Below are 16,744 nucleotides of genomic sequence, written 5' to 3'. Positions count from 1 at the left end.
TGGATGGGTGTGTTGTGTGCACAGCCACCTCAACCACAATTTTCTCCTCTGCTTGGGGATTTCTCAATTCTTGCTTACACACTACATTCAACATTGTGACTCACCAGTACGCTTTTCTGTGTATGTGAGTGTGTGAGAGACACATGTTTTGGAAATGTGGCTCATCAGTCTCCATTGATTTAGACAAACTGGTGTGGGCGTAGTGCAGCGTTGCACGAACCTGTCCTTAAAGTTTCATTTTCATTGTAGCAATTTTGATCCTCTTAGCACCGCAGTCTTTCACTTTCATTCCTTTTTGCCACCCCTTGTTCTGTTATCATTAAGTTATCTCACAGATTCAATTTGCTAACGTTGTCTCACATGCAGAGATAGGAGTGTGTGGTTGCAGGACTTTCTCATTCATTACCGCTGCATAGCTCCCTGTTGCCATCTAGAGGAGCTCTTAAGAATCAGATGTGGCAGAGCACATTGTGGCCAGCGTAAACCCACTTCACCCCAGCACTCGCAAAGACCACTGCTCTGTTTCCCCACCATGAAAACAAGGGGACATTCTCTCCGCTGAGATGGATCAGAACACAAATAAAGAAAGTCGGGAGGGATTGTTTGGTGTGAAAGCCCGTTAAGCTTATTGAGGAATGTGGAATTATGAAAATGTGATTATTTAATATGTGGAGTATGTGTTTCTTTTCCCTTCAAGCTCATTTCACATCCCTCCCCACTTTCGTTATGTCTCTCAGTGGGTGCGGGAGCTCTGGACCCAGAGGGGGATACCCGTCCACCAGCCCTCGGAAGGCTCAGCCACACCGCGTCTCTGAAGAGAGGGGGCAGTCTCCGAACGCCACGATCCAGCAGTGAGTAGTGCAACACTTCATAGATTCGCCCACACACTGACTTCTAAGGGGGGGCTTCCCTGTCTGCGCTAAACTCTGTACACACGTTTGTTTGTTTGTGTGTGTGTGTAACACTTTTGGTCGTGTACAGTGTTTAGGGGAATCTTGCATCACACTGTACGGTAAAGGCACAAATAAAAAAACAAAGATCTTAAGCTTTATGTGCCAGGAATTAAACCATTGTGATATGTGAATATTTGAACTGCACAGTCATTATGCCAATATCCTCTATCATATCATCTGTGTGTCTTTTTTTTCTAGATTGGCACTTTGAGACCCCGCAGCAGGTGCAGTTTGTGGAGAAGCTTTCAGATGTTGTGATCGGTCAGCTGCCCAATTTCTGGAAGCTTTGGATCTCCTACGTTAATGGAAGTCTTTTTAGCGAGGTGAATACTCACCAAGTAGACAGAAATCCTGCATACAGCATGTTTTTATAGCAATAGTGCTCACTTTGCCACACAAGATAATCCAGAGATGAATGTAGCCCAAAAATGTAAATCTTTGGGTGCATATTTGTTTGTGGTCATTTCCATTATTTTTGTAAATCCAGGGGTTCAAGGCACTGATTGTCATTTTGTAGGGTCAAGATTAGAAGTGAGTCAGAATATCTGAAGTCAGAGAGGCAAGGCTGAGATGGTGGTAAAAAGCTTTGTGTAAATACTGGGAAAGTCACAGCACCACAAACCTCTCCATGGCGTGCTGCATTTTGATTTCACACATCACACAACCAGCTGCTTTATAATGCACAAATTATAATCTTCAAAAGTGTGGTTAAAGTGTAGTGAAAGCAAAAATAAAATAGTGTTTTTGTTGAAATTGTTTGGAAAGGAGTGCCATCAAGGGACCGTGTCCTGTCGAAAATCTTTAACCAGCAAATCGATACACGTGCTAACACCACATTATGGACAACATCTGCAAAAGAAAGGGACATTAGTTTTGTCACATAATCAATACAACAATTGAAATAAATGACAATAAACTGGTATAATAAATAAATTGCTATAAATTTAGCTCCATAGTTCAGCTTTGTTTCACTCATATTCATTGTTGATTATCTCATGAAATTCCTTTGGTGAGTTAGGTATTTAATTTGGGATTAAGAGAAGGGGAATGATTTTCCATGAGTCAACTCAGGTTAATATGAGTTTCTACTGATAGGCCAAAACAAATGGTGTTCTTAGTAATACACAAATGTCTCTGTGACCAAGAATATTTCCCATGAAAACTTTAGGCTAGGCTAATAAAAGCTTTTTCTTAGAAACTCAGTTTTTTCAAAATCCTCTGCAGCTTTACATTCCATATCTGTGTTTTTCAGGGTTTCCATTTAAGAGAAATTATTTGATTATTCTCAAGAAAAGTTGAAGGAATGTCATTTGCATTATCGTAGTTTGCTCTGATGCAGGCACGGAAAAGCAACATAAAATCTATTTTTCGTCAGTAATCTGGACTTCTCAGAGGTGACTAAGTATTTGTGTCTTCCCCTGCAGACTGGAGAGAAATCTGGGCAAGTGGAAAAATCCAAGAAGAATGCCAGACAGAGACAGAATGACTTTAAAGTATGATGATTTCTAACTCCAGTTTACTCTAATGTTAATTTGAGATAATGTTTTTTAAAGACAAATTCTGCAGTACATACTGTATGTTGTCTGTTTTGTAGAAAATGATTGAAGAGCTGACCAGTCGGCTCGTGAAGCTCATTCGGGGTGCTCTCTTACCCGCCACCTTGCCGCAAGGGGAGCTAAGTCTTTATGGAGGCTGGGAGAGCAAGACAGAGTTGGCTGGATCATGGCTTACACAAATCATACACACTGTCAGGTCCTCACACTTTGGCTGTAATTAATTTGCTTACATGTTTGGTTAAATGGAGGCATTTGGGAGCCTCATGCTTACCTTGCCTTTAATAACAGACCTCTGTTCTCTGGCGTTTCTCATCCAGGGGTTGTCATGAGGCTCTGTCTACTATGGAGATCCCAAATGATTTGCTGCAGGTGATCCAGGATCTTCTGCTGGATTTGAGAGTTCACTGTCTCATGGTGACTCTGGTGCACACAACAGAAGGTGAGAGAGCTCTCAGTAATGGACGAATCATATTTTCATCAAGATCTCCATTTTAATCGACCCCAAGTTACCAAACTGTTTATTTTGTTTTCAATGTTCAGTGTGGCAGGATCATAAAAACTAAAAGCAGGTTTTGCTGTGTCAATGCAATCTTCATGTGACAGAGCCAATCATTGGACTGAGCCCATTATTGTCCAGAATACCCATCTAGTATATAAATAATGTACAATGGCTTCCTAATGAGAGCCTTCTCATCCAGTCATCCAAAATATCACAATTTTCAGGCAGCAAAAAACATCTAACAGTTTCATATTAGATGAAGTATTAAGAACTAAAATTAGTACCAGTAATAAACCTGGAGGTAGATAGGTAAACGACATCCAGTTGCTTTAGATTACAGCCAGATAGATGCCTGTAAATCACTCTAGTCCTAGACTGAGAGGAAAACTGCTTCTTTTCTTTGCAGAACCTAGAGAAGCTAACATGCAAGAAACCAAGGTTTTGTCAAAGTTTAACAAGATCGGTATGATATTTGAGGAGAAGCTTGGCATCTGCTAGTGTGCTGATGTACAGTGAAACATGAAACACTCACTCTAGAGAGGCTCATAACATCCTTAAAATCTTTATTTCTAGTGTCTACATTTTACCTTGTTTTTCTGGGTTTTTAAAATAAAGATATGTGTAGTATTTATTCATGTATGTATTTGTACCTAATTTATTATTGTACATTGAAAGGCTTTTAAATGTGTTGACCGAGTGTGTTAAGAAGACGGTTACTGGAAAGTATGCCTGCAAAAAATTTAAAAAAAATCTCGTGAATTTGCATGTGCTGGTAACTTGGAGCAGTACCAGATACATGGGGCAAAATATGCCGGGCCCTGCTTACCCTTGCAAATAACGTATTTGTTGGTCTAAGCAAAACAGCATTGGGAATCTTTACCAGTAGAATAAAAAAGTTGTCACCATAGACACGTTATTAATCTCCATATGAGATATAAAAAGCTGTGTCATTCTGAAATCACACTTTGATTAGCATCCGTTACTTGTGTAATCCCCTGCTAGACAAGAATGCGAAAGGACATGAACTCAAAACCTGCAGAAAACGACAGATTTTTATAAAACCACGTGAATTTATGTATAATGGTAAGCTCTTAGTGGTCAGTGTCCTCAAGTGTCACTTTTAGCTAATTCAACTTCCAGGTTAGGAATGGAGAAAGTGTTATGAGACTAAAACCAGACATGCTGTGTTTCACTTGTGGTTAGGTATGGTCATTTTGAGAAGAGTGACTGTTTTTTTTCTTATCTCCCCCCACTCACACGCACATTCTCACACACACACACAAACACACCACACGCACACACCAAATTGTGGTCTGGGAAGAAAGGGTTTGATTTTATATCATGCGGTTTTCCCTCAGAAACCTTTAATTCTGTTCATATTTCCATTACTTATGACCCCATATGAAAGTCTCCACACTCCACATGTAAACGGCTCTGAGTTCAAAAAACTGTAGCACAGTTTCAAGTGATGGCCCTTTCGATTTGTGCTTTTTATACCCGTAGATGTCAACAGGCTTGCCGAAAAGGAAGACTGGTTGGTAGATAATGAGGGAATCACCAGCCTGGTAAGGATGGGTTAATTTATCAAGCAGCACTCTGTGTCTTCATAGAAATCAATGCTTGATGTCTCACAAAAAGTTTAATATCTGTGGATACTTTCTAGCTGGCAGCAATTCATTGCATTTGTTTAGACCACTGAGTACTTGTGGGTCTGTTTTAACCTCCTAGGACCTGCCGTCCACATATGTGGACATCACATTTTGGGTTATTTAGACCAAAATACTCAATTTTGCTCTGCATCGGCCTGATATCCACTTACGAGGACATTATACTGCTACTGTTCTATCAAAATTTTAAACGAATATCCTTATATGTGGCTCTTATTTTTCTTAAAAACAAAAATAAGGTAAAAAAAAAAATATCTGGTAATTCTTTGTTTTTACATTCATTGGGCCCCAATATGCCCAAATATCAAAGAGAAATTAAAAATGCATGTCGTGGAAGAGTTTGGGTCTTAGGAGGTTAAATAATCTGTGTTGAAGTGTGATGTTATCTAATGTAGCCCATGTTCGTAATCTCTGTTTTTAATGTTTTTGCAGCCTTCACGGTTTGAGCAGTGTATGGTCCAGATGCTGCAGTCACTCAAAGAGCCCCTGGAAATCAAACCCGGAGAAACAAATGTTCGTTCATACCCTGCAAACATCAGAGCTACAGAAGTTTTCACATGATAATCAATAGTCATGAGTTTTTTCATCCATTAAATGAACTTAAATAGCTGACACTGACACGTGACAATTACTTGTCATCTGTTAGACACAGGCTGTTATGGGGCTGGCATATGCCTCCTTTCAGTTGCAGTAATTGTCACTCTGAATGAATAAATGTGAATCCTGCTGCTCCTGGCATTATCACAAACTTTAGCATCGCTGAGGTGATGTTGAATTCGATGGCAGCAGCATGTCTTAAAGAAAGAAAAAGACTTCTGGATAAGAGCATAAAACCTGTGTATAAAATCTGTTGTGCCTTTCCAGATGTGCAATGTGCCAGTTCCACTGACTCTTAACGCACACCCATACTATCAGAGATGGATACCTTTTAAATATGACTGGTTCATCTCCTCTTTAGCTGAGAGTACGCAGCATCAGTGTTCTAATAAAATAATTTCAAATTTTCATTAGTCTGACCTGAGCTTTGTCCCAGAGACGATGGCAGTGTTTCACATAGGCTTCTTCTTTTTGGTCGATGACATTGTAAACTGTTTTCTAGAAGTGTGCCTGAGCCCATGCAGTTATTTTCATTACAGAATCATGCCTGTTTTTACTGCAGTGCCACCTCTGAAACCAAAGAGCACGAGAGTCCAATACTGATTTTCAGACTTGCCCCTTGTACACAGAGATCGCTCTGTTTTTTTGTTTTATTAAATGATAACACGTAGCGTAGATTATAAGATATTCAGTCTTCATAATTTTACAGTAAAGATCACTATTCTGTAGTTGGAGTTGTTTTTGCAGATTGGTGAAACTTTGCCTCTCTAAGACATTTATTATTTTTTACCAGCTAACCTAATTAGTTGCAAAATGTTCCTCCAGCTCCTTCTTTAAGTACCACTAACTTTTCAATTTTTTCATTTCTCCATCCAAACTTTTTTGAGGCATGTTGCTGCCATTACATTCAAACTAACTAATATTTTTCATAAAGTAGTAGAACGTCTCAGGTTAAACATCTGATATGTTTTTGCTGTCTTTTTGTGAAAAATGTAGATTTATGAGATTTGCAAATCATTGCATTTATTTACATTTTACACACCATCCAAACTTTTATAGAAGTGGGTTTGTATAAAAAAAGAAAATTAAAATTTTGGTGAATATAAATCAAGCTTAGCCACATGGTCTCTGTGACCAGTGTTAAAAAATTATGCTGATATCATCTTTAGTCATGTTTTGAAAACAGCAGTCTTTGTTGCACAATGAGATAGGTTCAAAATTAAGATCCCTGTTGGAATTGTGAAGAAAAAGGAAGTAAATAGATTGATGTAGAAAACAAAAAGAAAAATTAAATAAAGAAGAAAATGTAGTTAGTTTGTTGTAGCAGAAGAACAAGTCGTGGAGGAATAACTGCTGTGCATCCTGGCCTCGGTTCAGTGGGTGCTACATTCATCACTCTTCTTGTCCTGCCCTTGTGCATGTCGCACAGTGCAGTAAACTTATAGAAATGAAATTTCACTCTGTGGAGTTGCTTTATGTGATGATCTTTTATTTGAAGCCACGGTACTTCTGTTGCAAACAGAAATGATATCAAAACTTGGATGGTTTTAATTCAGCACTTAGCGAAGTAGTATAGTATAAACCCTGCTGTTAACAGAAACTATAAAATAACTATCTAGGGTTCGACACAAAGAAATCCTTTATGAATTTTAGAATAAACAGCTTTAGTCATGTCAAGAAAGCATCATTACCGTTACGTTCTTTCCCACAGGTGTTGCAGTTGGAGCAGGTCCAGGACCAGGCTGCAGAGCTCAGTGTGAGGATCATGAAGGTAAGACGTGTACACTTATTTCCAAGAACATACATAGGATTTCATTATGAACACAGGCTGTTTGCATAGGATAGAAGTAGCCACCATGATGTCTACCACTGGTTTTGATTTCCACATTTTGAAGCCTCAGCCTTCATGTGTTTTATGTTGTTTATCGAATACAGAAGTGGCCAAATCTGGATGACAGAGTCGGGTGTAGTCAGCTACTCCTAGCAAGCATTGTTGGCAAATAAAGAGACACATATAATTAGCGCTAAATAAAATTCTATAAATGAACTTACTAAAACTTACCTTTGATGATCTGTATCATAAGGCAGGTATATATTTTTAGACAATTCCTTTAAAATGCTTTAAACGTAGCAACAGCAAAAATGCAACCATCTGGCAGCTACCAGTCACAGAAGGCTTCCTGGCAGCTCTCTCTTTGCGACTACCAGGAGCCTCCACCAACTGGTCAGGAAAGACATCATTTTCCTCTAGTAGTCAGAGGTTGCCAGGGGCGTTGCTAACCAGTCTCTGGGCCTGTTTGACTGAGGCCTACTGTACTTGGATTAGTTGAGGTGGGTTCTAGCAGGCAGCTGTAAGCTACACCTCACTGTCTTGGCTCTCCTGTCCGTCAAAGCAGCCACATGTCTAACTTTGAACATTTAACACTTGAGCACTTCACATGAATAGAATATAAAAAAATAAATCAGCTACTTGTTTAGAAGGAAGAGAAGATCCTTTTAATGCTCTAAGTTGGGCATTTTAGCACAGGAGACTAGACCATGATGGCGATTCATTTTTGAAGTCAACCTGAAGTGGCCATTAGAGGAACTGCAGTTCATTTTCCGTGTGGAGTTTGCATGTTCTTCCTGTGTCTGTGTGGGTTTTTCTTCAGGTACCACAGATGGTCCAAAGATGTCCACTTAGTGGGGTTAGGTTAATTGGTGATTTTAATTTGCCCATAGGTGTGAACATGGTGTGTGTGATTGTCTAAGATTGGTGACCTGTCCAGGGTGTACCCTGCCTCTTGCCCTGAGGCCCTGTGCACTGATCACCAAAGTCATATATAGACCTGAAAACCTATGTTTTCTGTATTTGTCTTACATCTGTTCAGTCATAGAGCAGTTGCTAAGATTTTATTTGGTCTTTTATGTACTGTGAGGTGAAGATAACCCTACATGTTGACATGCACACACTGTCCACGTCACCACTAACTCACAGTGTTTCAGTGTACCTTAGATCTAAGTCTGTACTAACCTGTTTTGATCACAGAGTAAGATATTAGTGATGCACCTAAAATTGTCTTTTCACATGTCTGATAAATGCGTCTCCATAGGTCTTTGTAAACAGTTTGGAGCAGCTGAGTACTAAGACAGATGGAGACATTAACATATCTCAGTAAGTATTTGGATGATTTTTTTCTCATCTCTGTGATTACTGTGCTTAACTTGGACAACATTTTAAAATCTCTCCCATGTGTACAGCAACATTTCAGTGGACCTGTCCTCTCCTGATCGGTTTACTGGCATTCAAGAGGGCTTTACTCCAACATCTGTAAGCACAGTGTTTTTCTTCATTATATTCTTTAAATTGTATGAGGTTTAAACACTCGAAAACCCACATGTGGCAACTGCCAGCGTCACACCAGAGCGTGGGCTCCCTCCTTTACACAACTAGACAAACATGTGTCACTCATTCGAACCACGAAATGTTATCAGTCTGTTTCCTGGTTGTGGACAAGAAGTAGAGACGTCCTTATTTCCTGTAACTTGTTTGAGATGTTAGCAAAGGGGGTTAAGCGCAGGGGAGGACGAAGAGGAGGAAGAAGAGCAGGGCGTAGAGTGCTTCTGGTAAGGGGAAATGGAGCAAGGTGCAGAAGGGGTTTCCCCAGCCTGAATATGCCGCCAGACTTGACTGAGAGTAGATGACCAGAGTTAAGACTGGTGTCAGTCATGATACAAACGGGTGTTTTTGTGAGTTGGCAATCTAGCAACCAGCACATGCAAACTTGGACAGTGCCTCACTGCTATTTATACAAAGACATCAGTTTACTTTAGGCCACTAAGCTTTTGGAGCATGGTTACTTTGCTTAATTTTGGACAGCAAACTCCTGCCAGTGATGTTGTAGGCATCAGAATGTCATTCTGACAGTGTCTCTGTGCACACGTTTATTTGGCATGTTTTATTGTGTGTTTGTAAGGGTGAATATTAAAAGCACGGGCATTTTAACGAGTGAGAGCTTGTTAAAAGTAGTTTCGGGTTCCTACACTAAGGTAGATTTGTTTTGCAGTTAGGAGGCCAGGCAACCATTCTACCAGACATCAAACACAGGCACTGGACAATATTCACAAAGACATTGTGAGAAAAAGAGTGCTCCAAGCTTCACTGAAACCACAACTTTAAACCAAGGACATATTTTGGAAAGCAAAGCACATTGTGGTTGTAAGAACCTCTCCAGAATTGTATGAGGATTAAAGGTTTGTCATGGGTTTCAGGTTAGGAAGTTTAACCACAGGCTACGGAGCTCAGCCTGAGCATCATGGTGGTAAGAACGCCATATACACTGTGTATCTTTTGAACATAAATGATGGGGATTGCAATTGTCATTGGTTAATGATGTCCCCTTGAGTCAGTTGTTGCTGGTTTAGCGTTTTAAACTTTATATCAGGAGAATGGAGTGAATGTCATGATGCTCGAATGCTAGTGTCCCAGCCTAAAGTGTACCCTGCTTACTGGTCCTTGAGCACACCATAATTTATAAAAATTAACGTCGTGTTGTATTCAGTAAGACTCGAAACTAGCAACTGAGACCCGAAACTCATCAGAGAGTGTTTGCTGAGGTCAAAGAGCGAGAAAGGTGAGGACTGTTTTCCAAGAGATGTCTATGCACTGGGGCTGCTTTTTGCAACTAGAGGAGTCGCCCTCTGCTGGCCAATAGAAACAGGCTTGAGGCACTTCTGCATACACTTTTTACATCCAGAATCCAAATCCAGATCTACAGTCTGTAAGTTGAACCTAAGCTGTGGCAATGTTGTGTTGTGGCAGTCAAAGCATTCAAGTGTGTGTGTGTGTATGTGCGCGTGTGTTTAGGAGCAGCGTCTACTGATCATCCTGAGTAACTGCCAGTACCTCGAGAGACACACATTCCTGAACCTGGCCCATCACTTTGAGAAACATGGCTTCACAGGGACAGAGAAGATCACACGGGTCAGTATCAACACTTCTAATCTGCAACTGTGCTTTGAAAAAAAGACTTTACACGAAGGAAGGAGTGCTCAGTGTTGTTGGTGAGAAATGCGTTGCGGTGTCATTAACAACAAAGCTGTCCCCTGGTCTCTTCTAAGCAGAGAGATGACTCTTCTTTAAAAGAAAAATACAACAGAAAAAATAAAGGTCGTGGTCTTGGAAGCTCAGTTCATTGTCACCCTAGTTTTTTTTTCTTCACACGTACACACTCATCCAGCTGCACACAATGACTAATGACTGAATCACAAAGCAAAGAAGCATTCTGTTGGTTTTCCAGTAAAAACAGTTTACAGCCATTTTCTTTGAAATATCATTTTTAAACCGATTCTCATGTGTCATTTATATTTAGATACCGTTGTATGGGTGACAGTTTGTCTAGATTGTAATCTTCAAATGTTAAAATAGCTGCAAAAGCAAATCTGAAAAATAAGAATTCCCACACAACACATCTGCCACACAGCTGCCCCCTCATGCAATCGTACTGTAAAGAGTTAGAAATGCAATAAACTCTCAGTGAATTCATGTAAACTTGAGAAGTCACTGATATATGCACGATCTAAATTTATTCATGCAGTTTATGAAGGATACAGGATTTCAATATGGACTGCAAAGTAAAATTACTCACAGCTTCCACACTCCATAATAAAGCCTTTAACATCACAGCCTGCAGTTTAAAACAATAGGCATGGAAATCAGAAACTTCAGTGTTATGTGTTGATGTAAAGCAGAATCATGCATCCTGTTACAGCAGGTTTTAAAGTGTTTCTTTTGTTGTGTGACTTTTTAATGTTTTTCAAAAGTAAAGCCATGAGATGGGCAACATCACTGGCTACGGTAGTTAAATATTGATGAAGCTCTTGAGATGCTTTTACATCAGTGTTCCTCACTGCTTCAATAAAACATATCCGCCACAGAGAGAGAGAAAACTTTGAGCAAAAGCCTTGTTGTATTTGTAACGAGTGAGCAACAACTCCAGTGAAGAGTAGCCACAATTCTGAGCACCTATGAGCAGTCTGGATCGGAGAAGGTGAGCATGAATCCTTGAGGAGTAGTTTCATTTTATTTCAGACTGGAATCATGGGTTTGTGAGATAAAATGCTACAAAGCACTGGTTATCTCTGTTTACGGGGAATTTTCTAATGCACATGTAACTTTAGGCGTCTGTATGCATTCAGACCGCTGTTAAATTGATGCATACGGCTCACAAGACAACCTTGGCAAGATTGTCATCGTGATTTAAAGTAAAAGGCAACAGGAGGCACTGACATCTTCACGTTATCAACGTTTTAGTGTTAATGTTAGAACCTGCTCACAGAGATGGAATCAGTTTAATTGGCAGGGCCGTTTTCTCTGCTCGCAGCTCTGAGGCTAAAATTACAGGCATGTAAATAAGCTAACACAGCAAAGATTCAGCTAATCTGTACAACTAAGATAAAAATGGTGCTTAAAATCCAAACAAGTGGTGCATCATTGCAAAGAACGCTGAGTAAATAGTGTATTATAATATGGATCTCTTCATATTGTGTGGTGCATGTCTAATGATGTATGGATTGGGGATAGAGAATCTGTTATCTAGTATCTAATCATTGCAGTAACATCGTGTGTTCTTGACCTGCCAGGTAAGCGTGGACGCAGTACGGGGGCTGGACCGGAAACTCTTTGAAGCCTACATTGAGAGACGAGCTGATCCGATCGCAGGCTCCCTGGAGCCCGGCATCTATGCTGGGTATTTTGATTGGAGAGACTGCCAAACACCTACAGGTAGCCAGCTACCCTGCGCTGATAAAACGGTGCAGGAAATCACCGTCAGCAACCACTAACTGACCCTGGTAGAATCATATTTAAGCCCCTAGCAGGGCTGTGGGATGACAGCTCAGAGTCTCTCGTGTCTAATCTTTCTAGCTGTGGTTCACATGTGTCATGTGTAAAGTACGGCTCTTTGATGACTTACTGTAAACACCACTAAGATCATTTAATCAGTCTTCCCAAGGCGCTCATGGCCTTTGTGTCTAGCTGTGGGTGTGCAAGCGATATGTGTGTACATTTGAGTTGTAGCTTGACTTTTTTCGCTCACGCAGTGCACCCCAAACCCAGGTGAAACTTGACTGTGAATGTGTGGTCTACCTTAGTACAGGATGTGAAGCAACATGTCAGACTGTGTGAGAGCTGCGCGAGTCGTCTCAGGTGGGCAGCAGTTCATAGCAGGACGCTTAATCGTGATGAAAAGTTGTGAGCGTTGATCTGGTTTGTCGCCTGTGAGTTTGTGTGTTTGGACTACATGTGAAAGAGGAACATTTTGGACAGAAAACCACAGTTCTAGGATATGATACTTTCACTTGGTGCATTTTTTTGTGTGGGATTCAAGTTTGTGTGTGGGGTGCTGCAAAGCATTAAGAATCCGGTTTCAGTACTTTCTTTCTGTTTTTGCCTTTGACTGTTTCACCGTCAACGTAATGTTATATTTTGAAGCTTCCACACAGCACACTAACTCATCTGCCCCTTATCCTCCTCACAGACGAGGGAAATTAAATAATGGAAAACGTTGCACTGGCACAGTGTTAGCTTGGCTAATAATGAATCTTGTTGGCACATTTCTATCAGAAATCCAGGTGGACTGTTAATCAAACAGCCAGTTGGCTCTGCTGTGGATGGGGCTGTGATCTTAGAGAAACATGGTTTTGCAGTCTTGTTGAGCTGCTACAGGTTCTGGTGAAAATGACTCTGCCCTGAATTTTCAAATAAAGAGACAAAGATGAGTTTTCATTAGTCACTAGTCTGTTCTGGCAGAGATATAGTGTTAGAATTGCAGATGTTCATCTAAACATGGCCAGAGTTTCAAATAACAAGGTCAACAGTATGTACAAATGCTCAGGCTCACACTGCTGAACATGCTCTCTCACATAGTTTTTGGGGTTTTTTTTTTTACTGTTGCTCTATATGATGTCAGTGAGAACAGATATCCCAAGCACACAGATGTGGCTGTGGAGCCCCACCCACCTGCTGGTTAAACCTTTTGTTTATGAGGGGCAACCAATCTGAAGAAAGCTGGCTTAAATTGAGGGGGAGAGAGCTAAAAGTGGGGTTAAACTGAGGAAACTGTGGCCAAGTATAAGATATATAGTTAAGATAAAATATATATATAAGATATAAGAAGCAGGAAATAAACAAAACAGATCCACTTTCCTTTCATGGCTAATTGTTACATGTCTGATGTTTTCTGTTTCAGGTTTTATCTGGATCTTTGTTTGTTCACTTTGTGCCTTCTTCTTTCACAGGTGTAAGGAACTACCTGAAGGAGGCTCTGGTCAATATTATTGCAGTTCATGCCGAGGTGCTTAAATGCCATTAAAACTCATCACTCATTTGTCAGACACTGCTTCTACTAGGTGCTTTTGCCACCTCGTCCCCCATCATGACTGTTTTTTTCTTTCTTTCTGTGTCAGGTGTTCACAGTCTCGAAGGATCTGGTTCCTCGGGTTCTGTCTAGAATCGTTGAGTCCGTTGCGGATGAAATGTGCCGTCTTATGCAGTGTGTGTCCTCCTTCAGCAAAAACGGAGCCCTACAGGTAGGTACACACTCACACGCACATACCCGCAGTCGCAGAGCAGTTTCTCACTCATAGTAGGACCCTGACTCATAAGTCGACCACCGCACTTGGGGGGAATTACCTGTCATTTTTGATAAAGCCATATTTCAGTTCAAGGTACCATCTGGTGTCAGTTGATGATGATTACATGATCACATCTCCGTTGTTGCCCTTTTTCTGTAAACCCCCATACAGGCTCGACTTGAACTGTGTGCTCTGAGAGATGCTATAGCCACATACCTAAACGCCGACAGCAAGTAAGTACCACAAATACAGATCCACACAGTGGCAGAGACAGGAAGTCCCATATATGTGCCCAGTGATTTATGGCTGTGGATGTCACGGACATAAATCTTAGCAGTCACACATCCCTCACTACAATCCCTATTTATGTTAGTTGGAGGGTTTTGGAAAGGAAGTGAAAGTAATCTGGTTCTGTTGTGTGCATGCACTGTGATGTGCGCCTCTGTGTGTGTGTTTGGGTGCACGTGTATGTTCATGTAGGCAGGTTAGTGTGCCCGCATACACACACAGACCCATCTTGAACTGTGTTTTCTAGTTCTCTATTGTTAATAAATGGGTTCCTTTATGTGACATTTTTAACTAAGCTTCTCATTTTCAGCGCCAGCTTCAAACTGGCTTTGGAGTCTCTGCCTCAGTTACACAGCGGCGCCGATAAGAAGTGAGTCTGATTCCGGTATATGTTACTAATTGGAGGGACTGTGACCTTTTGGCGTTTCCTTTGTGTCTTTGAGATTAATCTTTAATTTTAATATTATCTGCAGGTTACTGGAAGAGCTGCTGAACAAGTTTAAGAGCAGCATGCAGCTCCAGCTCACCTGCTTCCAGGCCTCCTCTGTCCAGCCCATCAAGAGATAAATCCACTCCACCACCCAAAACAGGAGTCTGTGTCTTATCTATTAGCTAATGAACTTTGCCTGTATCTCTTCAGTTATCACTTTTTTGTTTACTCATCACTTTCAATTTCTGCTTTACTCGATTAAACACAAGTGTGTATTCATCTAATCTCGAAGACACTAAATGAGTCGATTTCATTGTTACTGTGCAGGACAGTCCCTGTTACGTTGGGTATGCTAATTATGTACGGCCACTCACGTACTGACAAGCAGTGAGTGAGTGGCTAATGTGCTTGTTTCTAGAAAGTTCAGGAACAGTCTGTCAGTGGGATGTGGACCTGCAGACTCTGAATGAAATGTGTGTCAAAGTAACTAGTTTTTTTTAAATGATGATGATGACGACAAGATGGTTTTCATGTACTGTGCCATCTGTATTGCTCAGAAAGTTAACTAAACATAAGCCTTCAGCTAGGGCTGCAAAATCTCAGTCTGTGAGCTACATGGAACTGGATCAGATGATCGGCTGATCCTGTCAGGATTTTTAGACATGGTTGATGGTTTGTTTTTTTTAAAGCATTGTACTGCTTTAATCCTTTTCAGCCTTATTGTCCCATCACATTTCATTGAAATCCAGCATGTTTTTCAGTAATCTTCATCTGTGGAAACCACACTGATGTAATTGTGAGTCAGTTATATTGATGCTTTTCTTCTAATAAAGCACCATCATTGGAATTTACCATCAACTCATTTTTTTTTCTCACCTCATGAGACTTTAATACAAAAATACTTCTTTAAGACTGCAGTAAATTCTTTTGTATTACCCTGCCAAAAACCCAGTAATACATAAATGCTTGATTTAACATGTGTGTTAAAGAGGGTGTACTAAACAGCTTTATTTGAATATGTATAAACACAGAACCTGCATGTGGCACCATATACATAGATTCCTACAAGCTCGTGGGAGTCAGTGGGTTGTAGAACCACCTTGAGAAGCAAAAACTTGATATTTTCTGTGTAGCTTTATCAATGTCTCATATCATTGTGGAGGAAATTTGCTGCACTCTTCCTAACATTGCTTCAGTTCATTGATATCTGTTTACGCACAGCACTCTTAAGGTGAAAGCATTACAGTAAGGTTGAGGTCTGGACTTTTGTGTGTCATTGTAACACCGTGATTCTTTCCTTTTTCAGTCATTTAGAATACTTTTTGTGCACAGAGTTCTTGGTTGACTCAGTTTCTGCAAGGTACCTGGGTCCTGTGGCTGCAAAGCAAAACAAATCCAAATCAACACCCCTGCACCACTCGCCTTTGACAGTTGGTATGAGGTGTTTGGTTTTCACTAAACATGGTGTTGTGCGTTATGGCCCAACACCACCACTTGAGTCTCATCTGTCCAACATTTTTCCACAAGTCTTGATGCAATTTTGCAAACCTTTCTTCACAAGCACAAGAACCTCACGTTTAAGCCGTATATTCGTTTTTGTCGTAAACGGCAACCGAATACTGTTGAGCTGCGTACACAGCGACTTAGGTCTGACACAACAGACAATCAGTTATAAAACATTTATTTGGAATTGTCAGAATGATGTCACTCATTGTATTAAAGGAAACAACTTTAACAACCGGTGAAATACATGTCTGTATACATCGTGCTTACCTTATGCAAGGGCTAAAATCATGAAATTCAAGCAAAGTTTAAATGAAAATGTACAAGAGCTACCATGTCTTTAATTCGTCTGACCAGACTGACCAGTTCCTTTTTTCAACAATGTAAATGTCTGTCTTTATTAGCGTTTTAAGTAATGACAAAATGAGAACAGAAATACAAGCTACACCTCTACAGATGCATGGATGATAGCAGGTGCGGCAAAAAAGGCTAAACTCAATTGTAAATGTTCCTTCAAAAGCATACATGGCATGTTTTATAACTGACTTCATAAAGCTGTTGTAAACTTTCTTTTTTTTCTTTCTAAAAAATAGAAATGTCTAAGGAACATTATTCTTTCTTTATTTAATCTTTGTTCT

The 16,744-nt window shown here is 40.3% G+C and overlaps 1 protein-coding gene across 1 annotated transcript in view; it reads left to right on the top strand.

Moving 5' to 3' along the window:
• The window catches only part of exoc2 (exocyst complex component 2), a 48,681-nt gene extending 33,227 nt beyond the window's left edge, over positions 1–15,454 (top strand). Inside the window, exons 12-28 of the mRNA XM_063501403.1 lie at positions 738–851; positions 1,152–1,276; positions 2,378–2,446; positions 2,548–2,705; positions 2,827–2,948; positions 4,512–4,573; positions 5,108–5,188; positions 6,984–7,043; positions 8,365–8,426; positions 8,513–8,582; positions 10,119–10,235; positions 11,894–12,035; positions 13,550–13,605; positions 13,718–13,840; positions 14,057–14,118; positions 14,484–14,543; positions 14,647–15,454. Of these exons, the coding sequence (XP_063357473.1) occupies positions 738–851; positions 1,152–1,276; positions 2,378–2,446; positions 2,548–2,705; positions 2,827–2,948; positions 4,512–4,573; positions 5,108–5,188; positions 6,984–7,043; positions 8,365–8,426; positions 8,513–8,582; positions 10,119–10,235; positions 11,894–12,035; positions 13,550–13,605; positions 13,718–13,840; positions 14,057–14,118; positions 14,484–14,543; positions 14,647–14,740 (1,577 nt within the window). The 3' untranslated portion in view covers positions 14,741–15,454. The remainder of the gene's footprint in view (positions 1–737; positions 852–1,151; positions 1,277–2,377; positions 2,447–2,547; positions 2,706–2,826; positions 2,949–4,511; positions 4,574–5,107; positions 5,189–6,983; positions 7,044–8,364; positions 8,427–8,512; positions 8,583–10,118; positions 10,236–11,893; positions 12,036–13,549; positions 13,606–13,717; positions 13,841–14,056; positions 14,119–14,483; positions 14,544–14,646) is intronic.
• Positions 15,455–16,744: the final 1,290 nt, after the last annotated feature.

Source organism: Pelmatolapia mariae, linkage group LG17, assembly GCF_036321145.2.
Source record: "Pelmatolapia mariae isolate MD_Pm_ZW linkage group LG17, Pm_UMD_F_2, whole genome shotgun sequence".
Taxonomy (NCBI): Eukaryota; Metazoa; Chordata; class Actinopteri; order Cichliformes; family Cichlidae; genus Pelmatolapia; species Pelmatolapia mariae.
Note: the sequence above shows the minus strand (reverse complement) of the source record. Positions and strands in the feature narration are given on the sequence as shown.